This window comes from Mauremys reevesii, linkage group 10 (genome assembly GCF_016161935.1).
Source record: "Mauremys reevesii isolate NIE-2019 linkage group 10, ASM1616193v1, whole genome shotgun sequence".
Classification (NCBI taxonomy): domain Eukaryota; kingdom Metazoa; phylum Chordata; order Testudines; family Geoemydidae; genus Mauremys; species Mauremys reevesii.
Genome location: NC_052632.1, coordinates 4,318,257 through 4,338,674, shown reverse-complemented (window position 1 = coordinate 4,338,674; position 20,418 = coordinate 4,318,257). Strand labels below are relative to the sequence as shown.

The window sequence follows — 20,418 nt, the reverse complement described above, 5'->3', positions numbered from 1 at the left end:
TCTAGTTTAACTGGGTCTGGAAGGGGAAAAAAAGAGTAAGTGAGTGGGGAAAGAAGAGACGCATTCTAAGAAATGAAACTACCTTCTCAACTAACAAGAGCTACTTGTTATTTATAAGACAGGCCTGGGCCACAATAAAGCTTGTGCCCACGTTAGCACTTCTCAAACAAGGGATTGCCAGACTGCACCAGCCCAGCGGTCCATCTAGTCAGTTATCCTGTCTCTGACAGTGTCCAGTACCTGCTTTGGAGGCGCAAGAATATATGCAGAAGGCAGCTGTGGCATGGCCTGCCTACAAGGAAGGTTTCTTCCTGACCTCTATTAGTTAGTGGCTGGCTGACGCCTGAAGTATGAGGGTTTCTACTCCCAAAACTCCTGGTTACTTTTAATCTTTACTATTATAATTCTGGATATTTTTATCATCCATCAAAATGTCCAATCCTTTCCTCAAGTCTGTAAAGATCTTGGCCTCAATTACGTCACATGACAATGAGTTCCACAGGTTAATTGTGTTCTATGTGAAAAAGTTTCCTCTTATCAGTTTTAAGTTTGCCACCTTTCAATTTCATTTAATATCCCTTTGTTTTTGCATTATAAGGGAGTGAAAATCTACCTTCTTTATTTAGTGTATCTTTATCTTATCCATTCTTATTTGCATCCTCTCTAAGATAAATGACTCCTTTTGCAGATAATTAAAAAAATATTAATCAACACAGGTTCTGGAACAGAGCCTTGTGGCACTTTGCTGTTAAGTTTTTGCCATGGAAAAACAGATTGCTTATTCCTACTTTCTGTTCTCTGTCTCTTAGCCAGTTTCTGATCTGTAACAATACTTTCTCTCACCCCATGACTACTTAGATTCCTGAGTAGCCTCTCATGAGGGACTTTGTCAAAGGCTTTTTGACAATCCAAATCAACCAGTTTTTACCCACTATTTTGATGACCTGTTCAAAGAATTTGAGTAGATTAGTGAGGCATGATTTTTTTTCACAGAAGCCATGATGTCGGTTAGATCATATCTCATATCTGGTTATCTTGGTATTTTATAATTCTGTTTTGAGTGGTCTTTTCAATGAGCTTGCTGGGTACAGAAGCAAAGCTCAATAGTCTTACATTCCCCAGATCACTCAAGTGCTCTTTTCAAAAATATAAGTATAACCTTTACTAACCTTCTCTCCTCTGGTAGGATGGCTGATTTTTAATGAGAGACTGCAGATTGCTGCTTGTTCCTGTGATGCGGACAGACCAGGTGCCAGCTCATACCAAGGTCCAGGGCCTCACCGAAAACTGACAAGTGCATAGCTGGAAACGAGTCTGGCTTAACAACACTAACCCACAGGTAAGATAAATATTAGAGTTGTAAGAATGTGTTTGGGGTCTAGATCTTATGAATAGTGTAGGATGCTGCATATCCTGATCTCACTTATAACTTCTGTAACCATGGTATAAAGTTATATTCAATGTTTGCATTATAAACCTCTGTAATTGTGTAAGTCACCAAACAGGAAAAGAAGCATTAATTCAGATAAAGTGCTCGTCCTTCACACAAGATGGCTCATTGAAGGCAAACAAGGCATTGTGTAGCATCAAAGGACAGAGACCTTGTTGATTGCATTCCTCACTCCCTCCAGGAAGGGGCGCTCTGCACATGATCTCATCCCATCATCTTGAATTCTGGGGTGGGGGCGTGGGTTAAAATCCATGACAAGGAGAAACTAGGATCTTTTTGTTGTCTGGACTCTGAGGGGCAAAGATCCCTAAATGTAATCAAGAGATCCTCATGTTGCTTGGCCTGGGTCAGCTCTAAATGACACATAGAGCTGCTTATTATAGAAGCTGATATTATCTTTTTAAATCTAAGACTGTAACTCATTTCTGTGTGTTTCCTGTTTTTAACCTTGTAAACAACTTTCATTTCTTTTCTTTAGTTAGCTGATTACAGGGTTGGCTACAACTGTTGTCTTTGGTTTGAGATCTGAATACAATTGTGCTGGTGTAAGTGACTATCCTTGGGGACTGGGAGTAACCTGAATATTGTGATTTTTTTGGTTTAACGTGACCCTCTATCACATAGTCCACCTTGCCTGTGTGGCATGATAGACCAGAATGCCCAAATCGGTTTAAATAGATTCCATCTAATCTAAATAGTGAACTTTCATTGCCAAAGGCAACGTACTATAAATCCCAAACCCTCCATTCTACAGCATGGGTGTATCCATTGGCTGGTCTCCTGTATCATTCTTTGCTTTTCTACACTCATGCTTTGCACTGGAAGCTTCACTGAGGAGATCTCTCCATTGCTTCTGTTCTGAGCTCTCCATTCAGTCCATTTATTATACAGACTCTTCCTTCACTCGTGTCATTTGTTCCTACAGTAGAACAATGAGTGAGAATGTCTAACATACCCTTTTACCTAGTGCACTGGAGGCAATGCACCATCCTGTCTTCTTGATCTGGGCTATAGAACTCTCAGTCCATGTTTCCTAATGTAGTCACAGATTAGGCCCACTTACTGTCTGTTTCTTTTTGGCTTCCTTTCAGAGTTTGTCCCCTTGATCAGTGGTTGGGTGATTGATCACCACCTTTGAGCTCCAGGTCTGGCCCTCTACTCTCTTGCAAAAGGCAGAAAGCCTTCATGACTAAAACAGGCAAAGTGGACCACATGCGAATATAGCTCTCTTTGTCTTCAGTCATAAACTAGATCATGCAGAACTCTCCACAGTCAGTCTACATGGGATTCTTTATAGAAGCTGCTACTGATTCTTCAGGATCCCTCCTTGGCCCAGGCACTCCGCTATTCAGAGATCAGTCCTATTTGCCGTAGTCCCTTCACTGCTAGGCTTTTAGAAGGATCCGTATTTATCAACTTCTTCTGCCAGTCGCTATGTCAGTTCATCAGATGATTTGGCACCAAACTCCCACTCAGATCAGACTGTCTTGCTCTCTGGGCTGCCTCCGACTCCACAAAGCTTGTTTCCCAGATTGTGAGTGTATTATAAGCAAAACTTTAGATATCTTCAGCTACCTCACAGGAGGGCTGTGCGGGTTGATTAGTTAATGTTTGCGCATCGTTCTGAAGATGAAAAACACTTATTATGAGACCGACCATACAACATGCTGCTACTAGTGAATGCCAACAAGAATGTTACATTTCATTGCTGTAAAACAGTACTTGTTCGTTATTTATACCATTCCTTAAATAGATTTTGAGAGCAAATACATTTTTTCTCATAAGAATCATATTTATAATGTTAAAATATTTCTGTAACGTGAGCTCATTAGTGTACATAAAAGAGATGGTTCAATCCCACGGATAAATATGTGCTTGTGCCTGCATTGCAGAATGGTTCTTGTTCAACAGTGTGCATGAGTCAAGCAATACATGGGTTTTTTTTTAAATGCAAATGCAAAAGTGATACATGAGGCACATGTCACAGTTGTACTTGGCCATTAGTAAATGACAGTCTAGTTCCTGGGAAAAACAAGAAAACCACAGTCACAGCTCATCTTTGTATCCCAGGCTGGCTGGGCTAAAAGATGTACAAACCTGGGGCAGGCTCATGCTTGAATGTACATGTGGGCTTCTAATTGTGGAAACATGTTGAACGATGTGATACAATGCAAAGTTATGTAACACCTCTTATAAATCTGTGTGGACTAAAACAATACATAAAAATAACAGATGTGGCAAATCAGAACCATATTCTAAGATATTTCTGGAGTTCAGTTTTAGAAAAACCAGTGGAGCTGGCTAAAATAATGTCCATAGGCAAAGACCGCTCTGAGCAACAAGAATGGCTGAAAGCCCAGAGCCTCATAAAGAACTCTGTGAGCACCTATTAACTCAAGAGCAGCAGAACAAAGTGCATGAAAAGGAATGTCGGGCCAGACATGTCTCATGTTACTTATACTGATAGTCCCAAGGAAGTTAACGGGACTATTGGACATGTGGCCCCCCAAAAGGTAATAAAATCTGAAGGGCATGGTACAGAAAGGGCATGAAGGATTGTGACTGTGAATGGTGTGTGAAAATCTTGGCTCCCCTGAAGTCCATGTGATTTCACCCCGAATCTCAGAATGTGTCTGCGATTGTGTTGTGAGCCTAAGAAATGGCCTTGGTACTGCAAGAAAATGACAGCGTGGCCTGCCTGAGCTCAATGGATGCCTTTTGAGTCAGTTACACTGGGTTGCTGGAAGACCTCCTATAAGATTAAATAAGGGAAGAGTTACAGCTTCGAAGGGGTGAAATTGCGGTTGCAGCATAAGATAAAGGGACTATAAGAAGATCAAATTTCAATTTGGTGGCTGTATTTACATGATCCTGCAGTGGGACTGCTTGTGTGAGTAAATCCTACTCAGCGTGAGAAGGGGTTCTGGAATCTGGACCATCATTATTGAAAATGTAGGTGGGGATATGGACTGGATAACTGTATAGGCCTTTTCTATTTCTAACTTTATGGATGGTTCTACCTCCCTGATGGGGGAACCTCCATCATCTTACTTAAACACAAGAAGGAAAGGACTCATTCAAATGATGTGTGGCGCAGCGGTGGCAAAAACTGAACCTTGAGAACTGAGCGTCGAAGAGAAGCCTGGTCATGTGGCCATAATCTCCATCATTTCATCCTTCCCAGGTTCTTCTGGGGTACACGGTATGCAGGGAGATTTGTTAATATGCCCTGCACCATGCATGAGTCTCAGGCTTCAGGGGTTATGACTTTTACTGTGCTGTAGTACAGCTGCGGTACTGGTAACAGACTTTCACTGTTGACTGGCTCTAATAAAAGCAGAATCTGTACATAAATGTACGTTCTGTAACTGCACGGAACTGATAAAGAACAGACTCTAATTAACCAATAACAATTCACTTCCGTTTGTTGTGGAACATAGTGTGCTGAACACTGTGTGAGGTTGAGCATGGGGTACTTAAATCAAGACCTAAAGCATTGTATCTTGAGACACTATTACATTACTGGTGAACATGAAAGAAGAAACCTTTGTTACTCCTTTTTGTTTCTGTTTCCTGGTCCTTAGCTTTTCACAGTGTCAATTTTACCTAATTGTCTTCTTCCCACAGAGGAGTTCAGTAGGTGAAGGCCCAAATTCTGTTCTCAAATTCACATACCAGGCTCCCATTTATATTAACAGATATGTAATATCTATACTTGGGAGGGCAAAATTTGGTTGATCGTGTTCTCCATAGTGTCACCATTGCCACAAAAATATTTGTATTTGTTGTTAGAGGGAGCTCAGGTGGGAACACAGGACGGGATGTTCAGGAATTCCAGAGTACAACTGGCCAAAAGATGCCAATCATTTATTGCAGGAATTTTTTTTTTAATGGTGGCTTTTTTCCTTTCTAAATGTGCTGCAAATAGTTTCCTCTGAAAAATGGAGACATTTGGGTTTTTTAAATCCATTTTTGATTGAAAAAATATTCAATTTTCATTTTAAAATGTTTCTGATTTTTTTTTTCAAACCGTAACATTTCAAACAAAAGTAACATTTTTTCTTATGGTTGAAGAGACGTTTTCAGGGGGAGGGAAGAAGGGAGGAATTCGTCCAACTCTGCTCTTGAGATCTAATCCTGACTCTTCGACTGGCTCCCTTGCTTTGCCACCGGGAAGTCACTTAAAGGATCAGGATTTATAAGATCCACTGTCATCACACTTCTTTTTGAAAACTGTGTATCTACCACAGTTAGAAGCAACACGCCAGGGTTACGGTAACAGCTGCAAGAAGGTGGCGGGTATATAATACTGGCTTCAAAACTGGTTCTACAAAAATTTGATTCAAGCTGCCATTAGGCTGATCTACACAATAGCTCCAACCAGCCTCCGGGATAGAATTTTTGGGGGAAATTTCCCCACTTGCAAACAGGCTTGTTGATTCAGCAGCATTCACGGAGGCTAAAAGACCCTTCTTCCAAAGCAGTGTGTTAGAACACCGACTAGGGGGATTTTAATCAACTTGCCACCCTATAACCTTCTCTAGGTCTCCAGAACTCAAACCCTGTGGAGCTAGTTTGGCATTTGTTGAAGAACTGCCTTCCTTGGAGCTGAAACCATGCATTAAGGACTAAGTTGGTGAAATCAATAAGGAAATGGTGGACAGGATCCTTTCTCATGGAGGCCTGTGACTGGGCAGGTGCAGAAGGTTCTTCCCCATAGAATAGTGCAAGGGTCTCAAACTCAAATGACCACGAGGGCCACATGAGGGCTAGTTCATTGGCCTGAGGGCCGCATCACTGACACACACACCCCTCGCTGCCCCCGGCCCTGCCCCCACTCCACCCCTTCCGTGAGGCCCCTTCCCTGCCTCGCCTCTTCCCACCCCAGAGGGTGCATGAGGGGTGTGGCGGGGGCTCAGGGCAGGGAGTTGGGGTGCAGGCAGGGGGCTCAGGGTGCAGAAGGGGTGTGGGATGCAGCAGGGGGCTCAGGGCAGGGGGTTGAAGTGCAGGCAGGGGGTTGGGGTGCCGGCAGGGGGCTCAGGGCAGGGGATTGGGGTATGGGGTGCAGCAGGGGACTCAAGGCAGGGAGTTGGGATGCAGCAGGGGGCTCAGGGCAGAGGGTTGAGGTGCAGGCAGGGGGCTCAGGGCAGGGGGTTGTGGTGCAGGCAGGGGGCTCAGGGCAGGGGATTGGGGTGCAGAAGGGGTGTGGGATGCAGCAGGGGGCTCAGAGCACAGGGTTGGGGTGTGGGGTGTGGCAGGGGGCTCAGGGCAGAGGGTTGAGGTGCAGGCAGGGGGCTCAGGGCAGGGGATTGGGGTGCAGAAGGGGTGTGGGATGCAGCAGGGGGCTCAGAGCACAGGGTTGGGGTGTGGGGTGTGGCAGGGGGCTCAGGGCAGGGGGTTGTGGTGCGGGCAGGGAGTTGGGGGGCGGGGTGCAGGAGGGCTTTGGGCTCCGGGGTGGCAGTGGCGCACACCGGGGCCAGGGAAGGCTGTCAGCCCCAGCCCCGCTCCCGCTCTGCTCAGTAGCTGGAACCATGTCCCTGCGACCCCTGGGGGAGAGGGACGCAGGGCTCCGCGCCTCCAGGTACTTCCCCCAAAGCTCCCATTGGCCACAGTTCCCCATTCCCAGCCAATGGGAGCTGCGGAGGTGGGAGGGGGCGATGCCTGGAAGCCAGGGCAACACACGGACAGAGCCCTCTTCTTCTCCCCTGGTTGCAACAAGTCTGGGGCAGGTCAGTGCTAGGGCCGGCAGGGAGGGGCTCCTCTCCCTCCCACAGCCCTGAGCCCCTGCACAGGGCTTAATAGGCAGTTGTGTGGCCTTGCAGCTTAGAGGGAACTTAGGTTGTGGACTGTCCATCGTTGGAGATTTTTAAGAGCAGATTAGACAAACACCTGTCAGGAATGGTCTAGATAATACTTAGTCCTGCCGTGAGTGCAGGGGACTGGACTAGATGACCTCTCGAGGTCCCTTCCAGTCCTACGATTCTATGAGCAATCCCATTGACTTTAATTGGAAGGTTTATGTGAGACTGCAGGATTGGGTTCGATTTGACTGTGTCATTTAAAAATAAGATGATGGATTGTTGGAGTATCAGGAGTGGGCGGTGACTTTGGATGGAGTGTCAATGCTCAGCATAGACCCTTTTGACCCCACGGCCATGATCAGTGCAGCTTGTAGACACGGATATCAGCAACATACTGTTTGGAAAGTTCCTTTTCTGCACATTCTCCTCCTGGAATGCTGTCTCTTCACTTACACTTACATTGTCCATCCCCCGGCCCTCTCTCGGCCAGCACAGCTGGCTGACTTAGATAATACGCTGCATGGCAGATAAGAAACTCTTTCCCCTTGCATCCCCCATCTGGAGCACCAGTAAATGCTCAGGCTCAATTTGCAAAATCCCACAGCAACTCCATGTTAAGCAGTTAGGACAGTGATGGTGACAAGAAACCAGTCACAAACATCTGCAATGTTTCAAAACAAGCATACAAACGTTTATGGAAAGAAAGCATCCAGCAGCAAAGTGAAAATTTATCAAAAGCTACTAGCTGATTGTATTTTTTCCCCTCCCTTCCATTTTGGTAGGTTGGAAGACACCAGCCGGAGATCTATACTGGTTAAACCAATCCCATGCAATCCCATGTTGTGCAATATGATGTGGTAAAATGGGGAAAGAAATAATCAACGATGCATCTTGAAAGAGACAGGGAAGAATTTGGGCCTGGAACCATTCCAGAATCCAGAGTCCATTTCTGCTGGAAAACAAAGGGCACTCTGACAAGAGTGGGGAACAAGCTTGACTTCGGGGGAGCACAAATTTTAAGAATTTAAGCTCTGTCCACCATGCTAGTAGGATGCTGGGTTCACACACTTCAAGGGCTAGTATGGTTCAAACAGGGCTTCCCTGACCATTGTGAATAGCCCGCTATAATCTACCCACTAGGTAGTTTGAGACATGATAGGCAATATTTCCTGGTGGCTGGAGCACTGGACTGGGATTCAGGAAGCCAGGGCTCAATTAACTGGCTCTGCCCCTGGCCTGCTGGGTGACCTTGGGCAAAACACTTCCCCTATCTGTGCCTCAGTTTCCCTATCTGTGAAATGGGGAGAATGACGCTGATTTCCATCATGCATCCGACGAAGTGGGTATTCACCCATGAAAGCTCATGCTCCAATACGTCTGTTAGTCTATAAGGTGCCACAGGACTCTTTGCTGCTTTTACAGATGCAGACTAACACGGCTACTCCTCTGATACTGATTTCCATTGTTCAAGTGCTTTGATATCTACCAATGGAAAGTGCAATATACGAGAGTATTATTATTTTTACCATAATTATGTTGATCGAGGAAACCATGCTGGGGTTGTGAGTTAACCGCTCTCTGAGTTTCCTGGGATGTTGCTAACATGGTTTTAATTGTAGTGTGCACTGGCACTATTGAGTCAGTTTGAGAAACTACTGTTTTTAAGATGGGTCAGTCTGGGATAAAATAGGTGTCATCAAACCAGTTATAGCTTCTCTCTTCTATTAGCGCCTCTAGGCTTTGTCTACTCTAGTAAGCTTTAGAGCTATAGTTCACCACTGATACAGCACCAGCAGTGGTAGCAATAGTGCCTGCTCTAGTGTAGACAAGGCTCAGGCGTTCTTAATGCTGCCCTGTTTGCTGCACAGCTTCCAGCATTCCTTCTGCCAACGGAACAGTGCCAGTGGTGAATTTTGGCAGCTACAGCATTTGCCAGTGATCCTAGTCATGTAACGTTGGCCCAGATTGTCCTGTTTATAGCTTGGGATCCCATCAGTCCATTTGAAAGCATATGGCCAAGAATAGACACTACTTATGTGTTTGGGGCAGAGTACAGACAAAGAGTTCTTTGTGTTAGGAGCTGAGGATTGCAAACAGAGGAACTGTGGAACTAGAAGAGAAGCAGAAGCAGAAGATTATTCTAAGAGCACATGGTGAGAGAGAAATCTCTTGGCTGTTTGTCCTGAGGTCTAAGTCTGGTTTGTGCTGTTAAAATGCATCTCGAGCTGAAACATTCTGTAGCAATGACATATTTATTAACAAAAGCTTTGTCTTCGGTCCATACAATGTCTGTCCTACAAGGAATTACCCAAGTTTAAATGTGCCAGCCTTTTGGGGCCATGACAATAATATGATATACAATTAATTGGATCCTTGCCTTCCATCTAGGGATGTTGAGGATTAATTAAAGTTTGTAAAATACTTTCAATAATAATATGTAGCATTATATATATATATATATATATATATATATATAGTAATTACAAGGTTAGTGCAACAGTGACACATGAGTACGTGATGTAAAAAACAAAAACAACCAAAAAAACCTCATTCCTCTCTCCCTGTTCAACAAAATTGCTGGAAGGAGACAAAAACTATGGTTAATAGAAGCAATAGGAGTATTTCCCAAAGGTAATATGTGATTTCTATCCAAAGACCAAACAAACATACTTGAAGCTTTGCCTGCATGCCATTGTGCAATAGATTAACTGGGACATTTTAATCCACGAGTCTCTTTGTAGAGACTTCAGTCCATTCTGGAGAAACAACCATATGAAATTAACAAAATGCATTTTCAGATGACTTTTCTTCACAGAAAAGCAGGAGAGGCTAGAGAGCAGCTTAGGTTATGTGGGGGACACTTCTGGAAAGTTCATATCACCAATGACTGAGAATATGCTAAAAGGAAATATTTCTATTGAACACCGATGTGCTGCCTAAAATGACTTGCACAGTATATGGCGTGAGTCATAGATTTTTATAAAATCTATTATAGTCCATTACATTCTGGAATGTATGTTAGGGAGCTTGGTCATAGGGAATGTCATTGACACGCTGTAATCTGTATAGTAAAGGAGATCTATAGAAATGTGTTAAATTCTGAGCAAAGAAAATAATGACCCCAGAGTATTTTTCTGTTTTTATTTACATGTGGCAATCAAAATCTATGAGTAAGGAGGCTCAGATAGAGATGAATGCTATAACAAGGAAAATATAAGGAAACACCTTCCATCATTCTTTAAGTATTAGTTTAAAATTGCTGAAAATACATTTTGACTGTCTAGTTTCCTATGAGCTCTTCACTAAACTGACAGATTTTGTTATCCTGCAATGATAGCATATTTCATTTAGTGCCAGCGGGAATATGGAATTTCAGGAAAAAAAAAACCCAATGTGCAGCTCCTTACAAGAACTGGTTTAATGTTATTCTTGTGCGTTATGATTTCTTACCTCTTTCGTTCTACACTCAGACTGGGGAATTTTTAAGAATACTGCATCTGAGTGTTGGCTCTAGAATGTCTCTCATGCAGTGTTTCCTCTGCTCTCTGTGATTCATTATTCCATAGGCACAACAAGCATATGTGTTTATTTACAGTTTTGCTCACTGTGTCAGGCTCCTGAGAATATCTATCTCCTATTTGTTCGGGTCCCTGATGGAGAGGGCCAGCAGACAAGCTGCCTTATTCCAGCGCACTTCATTACAAAGAAACTCTATAGCGCAGGGTACTAAGATACCAGACCACTGGGCCAGCCCGATGTTCTTTGTTTTCCTCACTGACAGCCTAATCTTGATCTCCTTGAAATCAATTATAAAAACTCCCACTGATCTCAGTGGTTGCAGGATTGGGCCCAGTGTCCAATTATCTTAATTAAAAGTATAAACTAATAATCCTTAGTTCAAAGTAGATTTTCCATGGATGGTGCCACTGGGGATTTACGCTTTGATACTGGAGTTGGCATTTAGGTTTTTTTTAAATAATTATTTTTGCCTTGGAGGCAGATGTAGTTATTTATGCTTTGGGAGAATAATTTTAATGGTTAAATATGATCTTTACTGATATTTTTCTTTTTGTTAATTCATTAACATTTGTAAAGAGCTTTGAAGATGAAGGCAGTAGATGCAATACATGTTAATATTATTGCTATTTATTTGAATGTTGCAAGCATTCCAACTCGAACATTTTTCATCCAAGAACCTCAAAGCATTTTCCAGATGTTAATTAATTATTGATCTCAATATCTCAATGAGATAAACATGATTATCCCCATTTTACAAAAGAGTAATGTGAGGCATAGAGAGGCCATGCCTTGTTCAAAGTTGGATAGCAAGTCAATGGGAGAATTAGGAAAGATTCAAAGATTTGACTCCCACTTCCCTGTTCTTGCACTGGGCAACATTCCCCTCTTGGGAGTGTTGTGATGACCGTGTTTGCAGTGCTTGCTTTCATTGGTTGGTCGCTTTTACTGGCCACTACTGAAAAATCATAAAGACCTCAATAACACACACCTAAAATGAGAGAGAGAGAGAAAGAGAGAGACAAAACAAAACTCTTCTAAATCACAATTATTCCTGCTCTTTATGGAGGCAATGATTTTATTGGAGGTAGGATCAGGGTCATGCCAAGCAAGTTTGATCAAGATTAGTATGATCAGATACTCCATGTTGTCTAATGATCTCATTTAAAATTCTTTTCTCGTTGAAATTACAATAGGGTGGTGAGACTTCTCTATTATCCAAAAAACTGGTGGTAGGAAAGGGGCAATTAACAGAAGAACATAATTGAAGGCTATACAAATATATCTTCTGGCAGACAGGAGTAAATCCCCATTGGATGCTATTTCTAGACTCTAGTAGCAAAGTTACAATCTTATATAGTCCATACTAAAATGTTTGTTAGAAATATTTTATTTGCAAAAAACATTTTCCAGATGTGAGGTGCTGAGGCTATGCTGAAGAGGGAAAAGAAATTAAGACAAAAGATTTTGAATAAACCAGCACAATCTGCAACTCAACTTTTTCAGGAAATGGCTGTCTTTGGGATGCTGCATGTTAATGATGAGATTGGAAGAACATTTGGAGACAGCATGACTCCAACAATCCATGAGAACAAAGCAAAGTTCAAAAATAGTAGTATTGACTGGTGGAAAAACAACATACATATAATTTTCAGGTAATTACTACAGTATAATTAGCTCTGTTGTTTTTATATAAGCTGTTTGAAATCAACTCTACTTGCTACTGTAACTCAACTTCATTTGCAGTGCTTGTTAGGGTAAAGCAATTATTTTAAAACAGGAATTACCTAACAATTAAAAATGTCAGTGCTTTTAAAGATCATTCTGTAGCTGCATCAGATATCTTCCACTGCCCGGCTGCTGGCACTTACACCAGAGTGTCATCTAACTCTGCTATGAGCAGGTCTAGACAACATGGTGGTTAAAATACTGGGGGCTGACAGCGCTATATCTACCCTCATGCTCCCAACATTGTTTTCAGTGGATCTGTACGGATAATAGCAAAAGTGGGGAATTGTAGGGGAAAAGGCTAATATAGACTGTTAGAAGAAGAAAAGACTTGTTACAGGACCTGACTCTCCACCATCTTGTACGGTTGTTTGTCCCTGTGCAAAGTGGGTATAAAATGCTATCTTGGCAGAATAGTACTGATATAGTACAGAATAGTAGTTTGCACTGGTTTAAATGACAGCACAAGGTGCTGAGAAATGATGAATCAGGACCATCATATGACGTGGGGGGGAGGGATAGCTCAGTGGTTTGAGTATTGGCCTGCTAAACCCAGGGTTGTGAGTTCAATCCTTGAGGGAGCCATTTAGGGATTTGGGGATTGGTCTTGCTTTGAGCAGGGGGTTGGACTAGATGATCTCCTGAGGTCTCTAACAATCTATGATTCTATGACCTAGGGATCTCTTGGTGGCAGAAGACACAGATGTTGTATAAGGGTTTCACAGGGATCCCCTTGGTCAGATAGAATAGTTCATAGTACCTAATACATATGTATATAGTAGTTCACCAAAGGGTGGCATGTGAGGTCTCTAGGGAGAGCCAGTAGCCCACTGGTCATCATAATCATTGCAAAATGGATAATAGTTAAGAAGTTCTCTATCTATAATGAAAACTGTGTTCTTAAGGTCTTGGAGTTAAGGCAGGTCACCAGGAAGTGACATGTCTGGGGCAGGCTCCTTTCAGGCAGGAGCCAACAGACACTTACCTCTATGTCTGGTCAAATGTGTATTGTCTGCCTCACCCTGGAGGGCTATTTGCAGACCAAGTCCAGTGCCAATCAAAAGGCTGAAATATCTACAGAAAGAAACAAAATAGAATAGGGGGGGTGTCCTATTTATGAATAAAGACAATGGATGAGACTTGTATATCCTGGGAGGTAAAGGAATGCACCGTGTCCTTCACCTAGGAGATAAGCTGACAGCATGTCTGTCTCAAATCTAGCTGCAAAACACTGCAAGGACTTTGGGTGAGCAATACCCTACAAACCACGAGAATATTGAGGTAATTAAGTCTAGGCTATAGAACGTTTTGATTTTGTTTTATGTGTAACCGTTTATTTCCAATACTTCTGCTTGCTGTTACTTGAATCTCTGTGCTTTGATAAATAGGCTTATACTTGATTTCACTATAGACATATCTAAGTGCTGTGTGTTAGGTGGAGCAGTGATTTGAAGTGGAACTGATAAATTGGAGTGTGCTGTTTCTTTGGAAGCAGTGAATCTGGGGATACTGTGAGAGTCCAGTGGACCAGAGGTTGGATGCAACCCGGGAGATGATTGGAGTGGGCCTGTTGCTAACCTGAAGAGAAGAAACGGGGCCTGTGTAAATGTAATGGGGAGTGCTTACATTTCCCTTGGCCAGTGGAGTTTGAGAGCAGATGTCTGGCAGGCACAGACAAGGCTTCCTCACACTAAGGGCAGGTGGTAGCAAGGTGCCTCACAGCCCTGGGTACCCCTGGGAAGCATTACATCATACTTCCCAAACTAAGACAATTTCCTCAATGGTTCAGCTAAAATCAGAGGAAACGTCCTGCAGTTTTCCACATTTTTCCTTTCAACTTCTTGCTTGTTCCAGGACAATTCCAGTCTTCTGAGCCATCCAGTCCCCTAGTTTGTATTGAGTTTTGAGACTTATACTCCATTGTTCATCTTAAACCTCATTGTAAATTGGTTATGGCCCATTGCAATTGTTTCACATTTATCCTTCCCCTTTTTTTCTAGCGTTACATCGATGGTATGAGACTCGATAATAAAATAATGATAAAAATCACATCTTGACATTTGCAGTCCAGCGAAGCTGCATGTTGTTGACAAAAGCTGGATTCAATCCAGCCAGAGCAGGAAATGCTCTTACATGAATAGCCAAATATCTCTAGAATCACTGCTCGTCCTTCCTGAAGAAAGCGTTCCTAAAATTCTTCCTAAAAAGTGACCTTTTTCTTGCCAGGGCTAATAAAAGCCTGTACAATTATGAACCCTGTAGAGGGCTAAATCTCTATTATATCCACCTGCCAATGGGAGTTTTCTGGAATAAAATCTGAGTAAAACCTATCAGCCTGCAGGATACAGCCCATTGTTTTCTCAGCTAGTGCTGGCAGGAAATGATTTATTCATCTTCCTTGTCAATGGAGAAGGCAGTTACCCTATAGCCTGGTGTCCATCTGGTACAAATAGTCTTTGATGAATTGCACAGATTATGGACCCTATACATTAAATAATTAGTCAAGACCTTTGCATGGAACCCCAGCTACTTGTCTACAAATAACTCTCCAATCTCTTTCCTCTTGTACATAGGAACCTTTCTTTTATGTGGAGCAGAGGTGTGCGAGAACTTTAAAGGAAGCAATCATTCAGAAGCCAAACATGAAGATAATCGCTAGGGAAGGAGGAGGTGTAGTTGACAAGTATACTGGCTATTTTGGGAAGACCTGTCTTCAAAACCTGCTTTTGATCCTTACTGACAATGAATTTGGGGGCCTTATCCTGGTCTATTTTGTTCAAGACAGGTGTAAAATAAAACGATTATTTCAGGTCAGCCCTGAGGGACACTGTTTAAAGATACCGGAACCCCAGGAGAGTTCTTGGAAGAGATGGCTCATAGGGCAATGACTACCTAAGAGAAAAGAAATGACTGATTATCCATTACAGAGGAGTGGCAAGGGGTTGACTCATGAAAATTGAATCCCAGCTTTTGGGACTGGACAAGTGCTGCAAGGAATGACCTTTCGGTGAGAGATACACTCCTGTCTAATAAGGTAACTTAAGTAGAGGTATAGATTACATGTTTTGTTTTACTAGTAACCTTATGTTTCCAAATAATTTTACTTGGCTTTATTTTGAATCTTTATCTCAAGCTGTTAAATAAACTTCAGTTTGATTTTAGCATAAGCCTCTCTAAGCGCACTGTGCTGAGAAGGGTGTTGAACGGGGGTGCACTGCTTCCTTGGAAGCTGGGGAGGGATGGGCATTGTGGGATGGAAATTGTAGCCTGCAGTGGAAAAGAGCGAGGCTTGTGAAGCCCAGAGTGGAGAGCTCGTGTTGCCCAATAACCGGTAATTGTAATGAGGTTTCCCCTGGTGGGCACGCACAAGGCTCCCTCATGTTGTAAGCAGGTCGTAGTGATTTACCACAGACACCTTGAGTACCCCTGAAAATCATCACAACTCCTCAATAGTAGCAGGACTTAACACGGGGTTAGCTTTTACTTTCACATAGAAACTCTGAGTGCCCCATTTGGGTGTATGCAAGAGTCTCCCATGGGTGTCAGGGCTCCTGTTTCAGCATTCAAAGGCAAAGTTTGTAGTATCTGTGACACTTTCCACCAGCCAGATGACAGCTCATGCCAAAGGCCTAAGACAATTCACTTGTGTATTAGTATAGATCAGGGTGGACAAAGTTTTTGGCCCAAGGGCCACATCTGGGAATATAAATTGTATGGTGGGCCATGAATGCTCACAAAATTGGGGCTGAGGTGCGGGAGAGGGTGAGGGTTCTGGTTGGGGTTGTAGGCTCCAGTGTGGGGCCAGAAATGAGGAGCTCAGGGTGTGGGAGTGGGCTCCAGGCTGGGGAGGCGGAGGTGGGGTATGTGTAGGGAGGTAAGGGCTCCATCTGGGGGTCCGGGCTCTGGGGTGGGGCTGGAGATGAGGAGTTTGGGGTGTAGGAGGGTGCTCCAGGCTGGGACCGAGTGATTCAGAGGGCAGGAGATCAGGGAGGTGCAGGGGGTTGGGGTGTGGGAAGGGGTGCGGGCTCTGGGCTGGGATTGAGGGGTTTGGAGGGCGATCAGGGTTGGGGCATGGGGAGAGGCTCAAGGGTGCAGGCTCTGGGCAGCACTTACCTCAAGCGGCTTTTGGAAGCAGCAGCCTATCCCTTCTCCGACTTGTACATGGAGATGTGGTCAGGCGGCTCTGCACTCTGTCCCATCTGCAGGCACCGCCCCTGAAACTCCCATTGGCTGTGGTTTCCAGCCAATGGGAGCTGCAGGGGTGGCGCTTGGGGCAGGGGCAGCATGCGGAGTGGAGGCCCCTGGTTGCCCTACGTGTAGGAGCCAGGGGGAGGCCATGCCACTGCTTCCAGGAGCCGCATAGAGCAGCCCCTGACTTTGCTCCCTGGCTGGAGCGGGGCAAGCCCCAGACTCTGCTCCCCAGTGGGAGCTCGAGGGCCAGATTAAAACGGCTGGTGGGCTGTAGTTTGCCCATCCCTGGTATAGATCAAAGTGATTGTTAAATGTATGAGTGTATCTGGTGTTTAAACTTCATGAAAACTAATAGGATGTTACATGCATTGTTTTCACTTATATCCTGTTATAATGGAATAGCAAGCATTTACATTGTGTATACACCCCTGTAGCTAAATAAACCATCAAAGGAAAAAGAAGCCTTGCAGAATGCAAATGAAAAACTTTGAACAGAAAAGTTCTTATTTCAAAGCAAGTGATCATTGTATGTGATGATCAGAGGTCAAACACTCTAAATGCATTCCTCACTCTGTCACCAAAAGAAAAGCCCATGTGGATAGTGACCCTATCGGCTTGTTTTCCGTGAGAAGAGCTATATGTATGGATTCAGGGAAAGATTCTTCATCTTTGGACTTAACTCTTACAGGGAAGCATAACATGGAAAGCAGAGATCCCCCAGAGACAATCTGGGAACCCTGAAAAGACTTTTGGGAAATTGGCAGTTGATTATATCACTGCCACCATTTACAATTACAAACTGTGATTTATCTCTGCATATATTCTACCTGCTTTAATCTCTCAGTAGCTCCCACTTCTTCTTAGCTAATAACCTTTAGTTAGTTTACTATAGAATTGGCTACCAGTGTTGTCTTTGATGTAAGATCTAGAGTACCAGCTGATCTTGGGTAAGTGACTGGTCTCCTGGGACTAGGAACAACCTGATGTGTTGTGATTTTTGGTATGTGTCCTTTTATCGTAAAGTCCAGTTGGTCTGGGTCATAAGGAGGGCCCTACCAAATTCCCGGCCATGAAAAATGCATCACAGACCGTGAAATCTGGTCTTTTGCATGCTTTTACCATATACCATACAGATTTCAGGAGGGAGACCAGTGTTTCTCAAATTGGGGATCCTGACCAAAAGGGAATTTCAGGGGAGTCACAAGGTTATTTTAGGGAGATCCCAGTATTGTCACCCTTACTTCTGCGCTGACTTCAGAGCTGGGCGGCTGGAGAGTGGCTGGTATTGGCCAGGCACTCAGCTCTGAAAGCAGCGCCCCGCCAGCAGCAGCGCAGAAGTAAGAGTGGCAATACCATATCATGCATCAGAGGAGTAACCATGTTAGTTTGGATCTGTAAAAGCAGCAAAGAGTCCTGTGGCCCCTTATAGACTAACAGAGGTATTGGAGCATGAGCTTTCGTGGGTGAATACCCACTTTGTCGGATGCATACCATGTCATCCTTACTTTTGCACTACTGCCTTCTGAGCTGCGGGCCGGACTGTGCCGGCTGCTGACTGAGGGCCCAACTTTGCAGGCAGCAGCATAGAAGTGTAAGGGTTGCATGCCATCCTTAATTCTGCGCTGCTGCTGGCAGCAGTTCTGCCTTCAGAGCTGGGCTCCCGACCAGCAGCGACCCAGCTCTGAAGGCAACGCTGCGACCAGCAGCAGTGCAGTAGTAAGGGTAGCAGTACCACAACCTCCCCCCCAAAAATAACATTGTCACCCCCCCACAACTTTTTTGGGATCAGGACCCCTATAATTACAACACTGTGAAATTTCAGATTTAAGTAGGTGAAATCATGAAAGTTTCAGTTTTTAAAATCCTATGGGCACGCAGCCCATTGGGGTCATGCACAGGCAGGTGGTGTAGGGTGACCAGATGTCCTGATTTTATAGGGATAGTCCTGATTTTGGGGTCTTTCTTATACAGGCTCCTATTACCTCCCACCTTCTGTCCTGATTTTTCACATTTGCTGTCTGGTGACCCTAGGGCAGCGAGCCATTGACCAGCTGCAGGCACAGCCCCCCCCCCCCAGCTCCTGGGGGGGGGGTCTTCCCTCCTGAGGACACTTCAGGATTTAACCCTTTCCTCCTCCATCCCCCCACTACCCCTCCCCCACCACCTAGACCCTTCCCCTCCCTGTACCCCTCCCCCATCACCGTCCCCCCAGGGTCCTCTCCCCAACCTTCTGCCCCCCGCCCCCGGCTGGCTCGGGCTGCGGGGCTGTTGCACTGCGGTGTAAGGGGCCCGGCCCCCCCGCGAGCGGGGAGAGGCGCAGAGCCCCGACTCCGGCTCGGCCGCGGGGGTCCCCGCGCGCCAGAGCCGCGGGGACGGGGGGGCGGGGACAAAATGGCGCCGTGTGATTCAAACGCAGCGCGGGGCGTGCGGGGCGGGGTCCCGGCGGGGTTCATTGCGCCTGCGCCCGGAGTTACAAGATGGCGGACAGTGCGGAACTAAAGGTAAAGCGCAGCTTCAATTCCCTGCGCGATCCCCCCTCCCCGCCCCGCTCGGGCCGCCCGCGCCGCCGGGGCCGGGACCCTCTGCAGCGCCGGGCTCGGCGGGGGGCGAGCGGCTCCCGGGCCCTGCCTGCTACTGGGGAGGCTGCTGCCACCGCACCCCCCTAGCAGCAGGGGCTTGAGGGGCCAAGTCTGCTGAGGGGACCGGTCCTTCGCCCCCGCCTGGCTAGAGCTGCTCCCCGCCCCCCAGCATCGGGGGCTGCCCTCCTCCCCTCCCCATCTGCCCCCTCAGCAGCTGCCTTCTGCCTCCGCACACCCCCTCCCCCGCCTGTCCCCACAGCCCGCTCCTCTCAGGGTAGGGGGGTGGGGAGCTGCCCCTCCCCCGCCCCTCAGCAGGGGCTGAGCCAGATGGGGGGGGGGGGATTCTGCCCTTTGCCCCTGGCCCGGTCAGCGCTCCCCCTCCCCACCTGCCCCCGGCCCCATCTCCTCATCGGCCGGGAGGGGTGGCGGGAAGCTGCCCTGTTCCTCCCCTCAGCTGTGCCAGGCCAGATTGAGGGGGGCTGTCTTTGACCCCCAGCCCTCTCAGCTGCTGCCCTCCCTCAGCGGCCGGGGTGGGGGGGACACCCGAGCCCCAGAGACCGTGCCCCCTGCGCTGCTGCACAGCCAGTTCTGCCCCCTACGCCTTCCCCGCGGTGGGGGGGTCTCGAAGGTCTGGGGCTCCCCTCACCAAGGATTAGTATGTCAGCCACAGCCCCCAGGGTCCACACTCCCATCGTAGGGGGCCGGGGGCGGATTGTGTTGTAATCACATTGGTTCCATGCGCCCGCTGCCACTTCCCCCTCCCCCAAATACATACAGTGTCTGAAGGAGGTAGCTTATCCCTGCACCCCAAATATCCAGCTCCCAATGGGGAGGAGAGGGAGACCATGTAGTGCTGTATGAAGGACTGTAGAGTGGGGTAGAGGGGCTCTGCCTCAGGAAGTAAACACAAGTGGTGGTGGTGGCGTGTAGTAACGTTGGTTGTATTTTCCGGGAGGGTTTGCTCAGCTAGAATGCAAATAAAAAGGCTAAAGAGAACCAAGTGAGTGATTTAGTGGTGATTACAGGAGGAGGGTGCCTCTCTCTCTTTCAAGTATCAGAGGGGTAGCCGTGTTAGTCTGTATCCACAAAAACAATGAGGAGTCCGGTGGTACCTTTAAGACTAACAGATTTATTTGGGCATAAGCTTTCATGG

At 45.8% G+C, this 20,418-nt stretch overlaps 1 protein-coding gene and 1 long non-coding RNA gene across 5 annotated transcripts in view; both read left to right on the top strand.

Moving 5' to 3' along the window:
- Positions 1-15,656, top strand: part of LOC120373741 — a 33,475-nt gene extending 17,819 nt beyond the window's left edge. For 3 of the 4 annotated variants that reach the window (XR_005585679.1, XR_005585676.1, XR_005585678.1), the window contains exons 3-5: positions 1,187-1,339; positions 12,274-12,422; positions 15,069-15,656. This is a non-coding gene — a long non-coding RNA (uncharacterized LOC120373741). Of the gene's footprint in view, positions 1-1,186; positions 1,340-12,180; positions 12,423-15,068 lie in introns of all 4 variants that reach the window. The other variant, XR_005585677.1, reaches the window with a different exon arrangement.
- Positions 15,657-19,095: 3,439 nt separating this feature from the next.
- The window catches only part of PIAS1 (protein inhibitor of activated STAT 1), an 84,687-nt gene continuing 83,364 nt past the window's right edge, over positions 19,096-20,418 (top strand). The window contains exon 1 of the mRNA XM_039491590.1: positions 19,096-19,187. Within this exon, the coding sequence (XP_039347524.1) occupies positions 19,164-19,187 (24 nt within the window). The 5' untranslated portion in view covers positions 19,096-19,163. The remainder of the gene's footprint in view (positions 19,188-20,418) is intronic.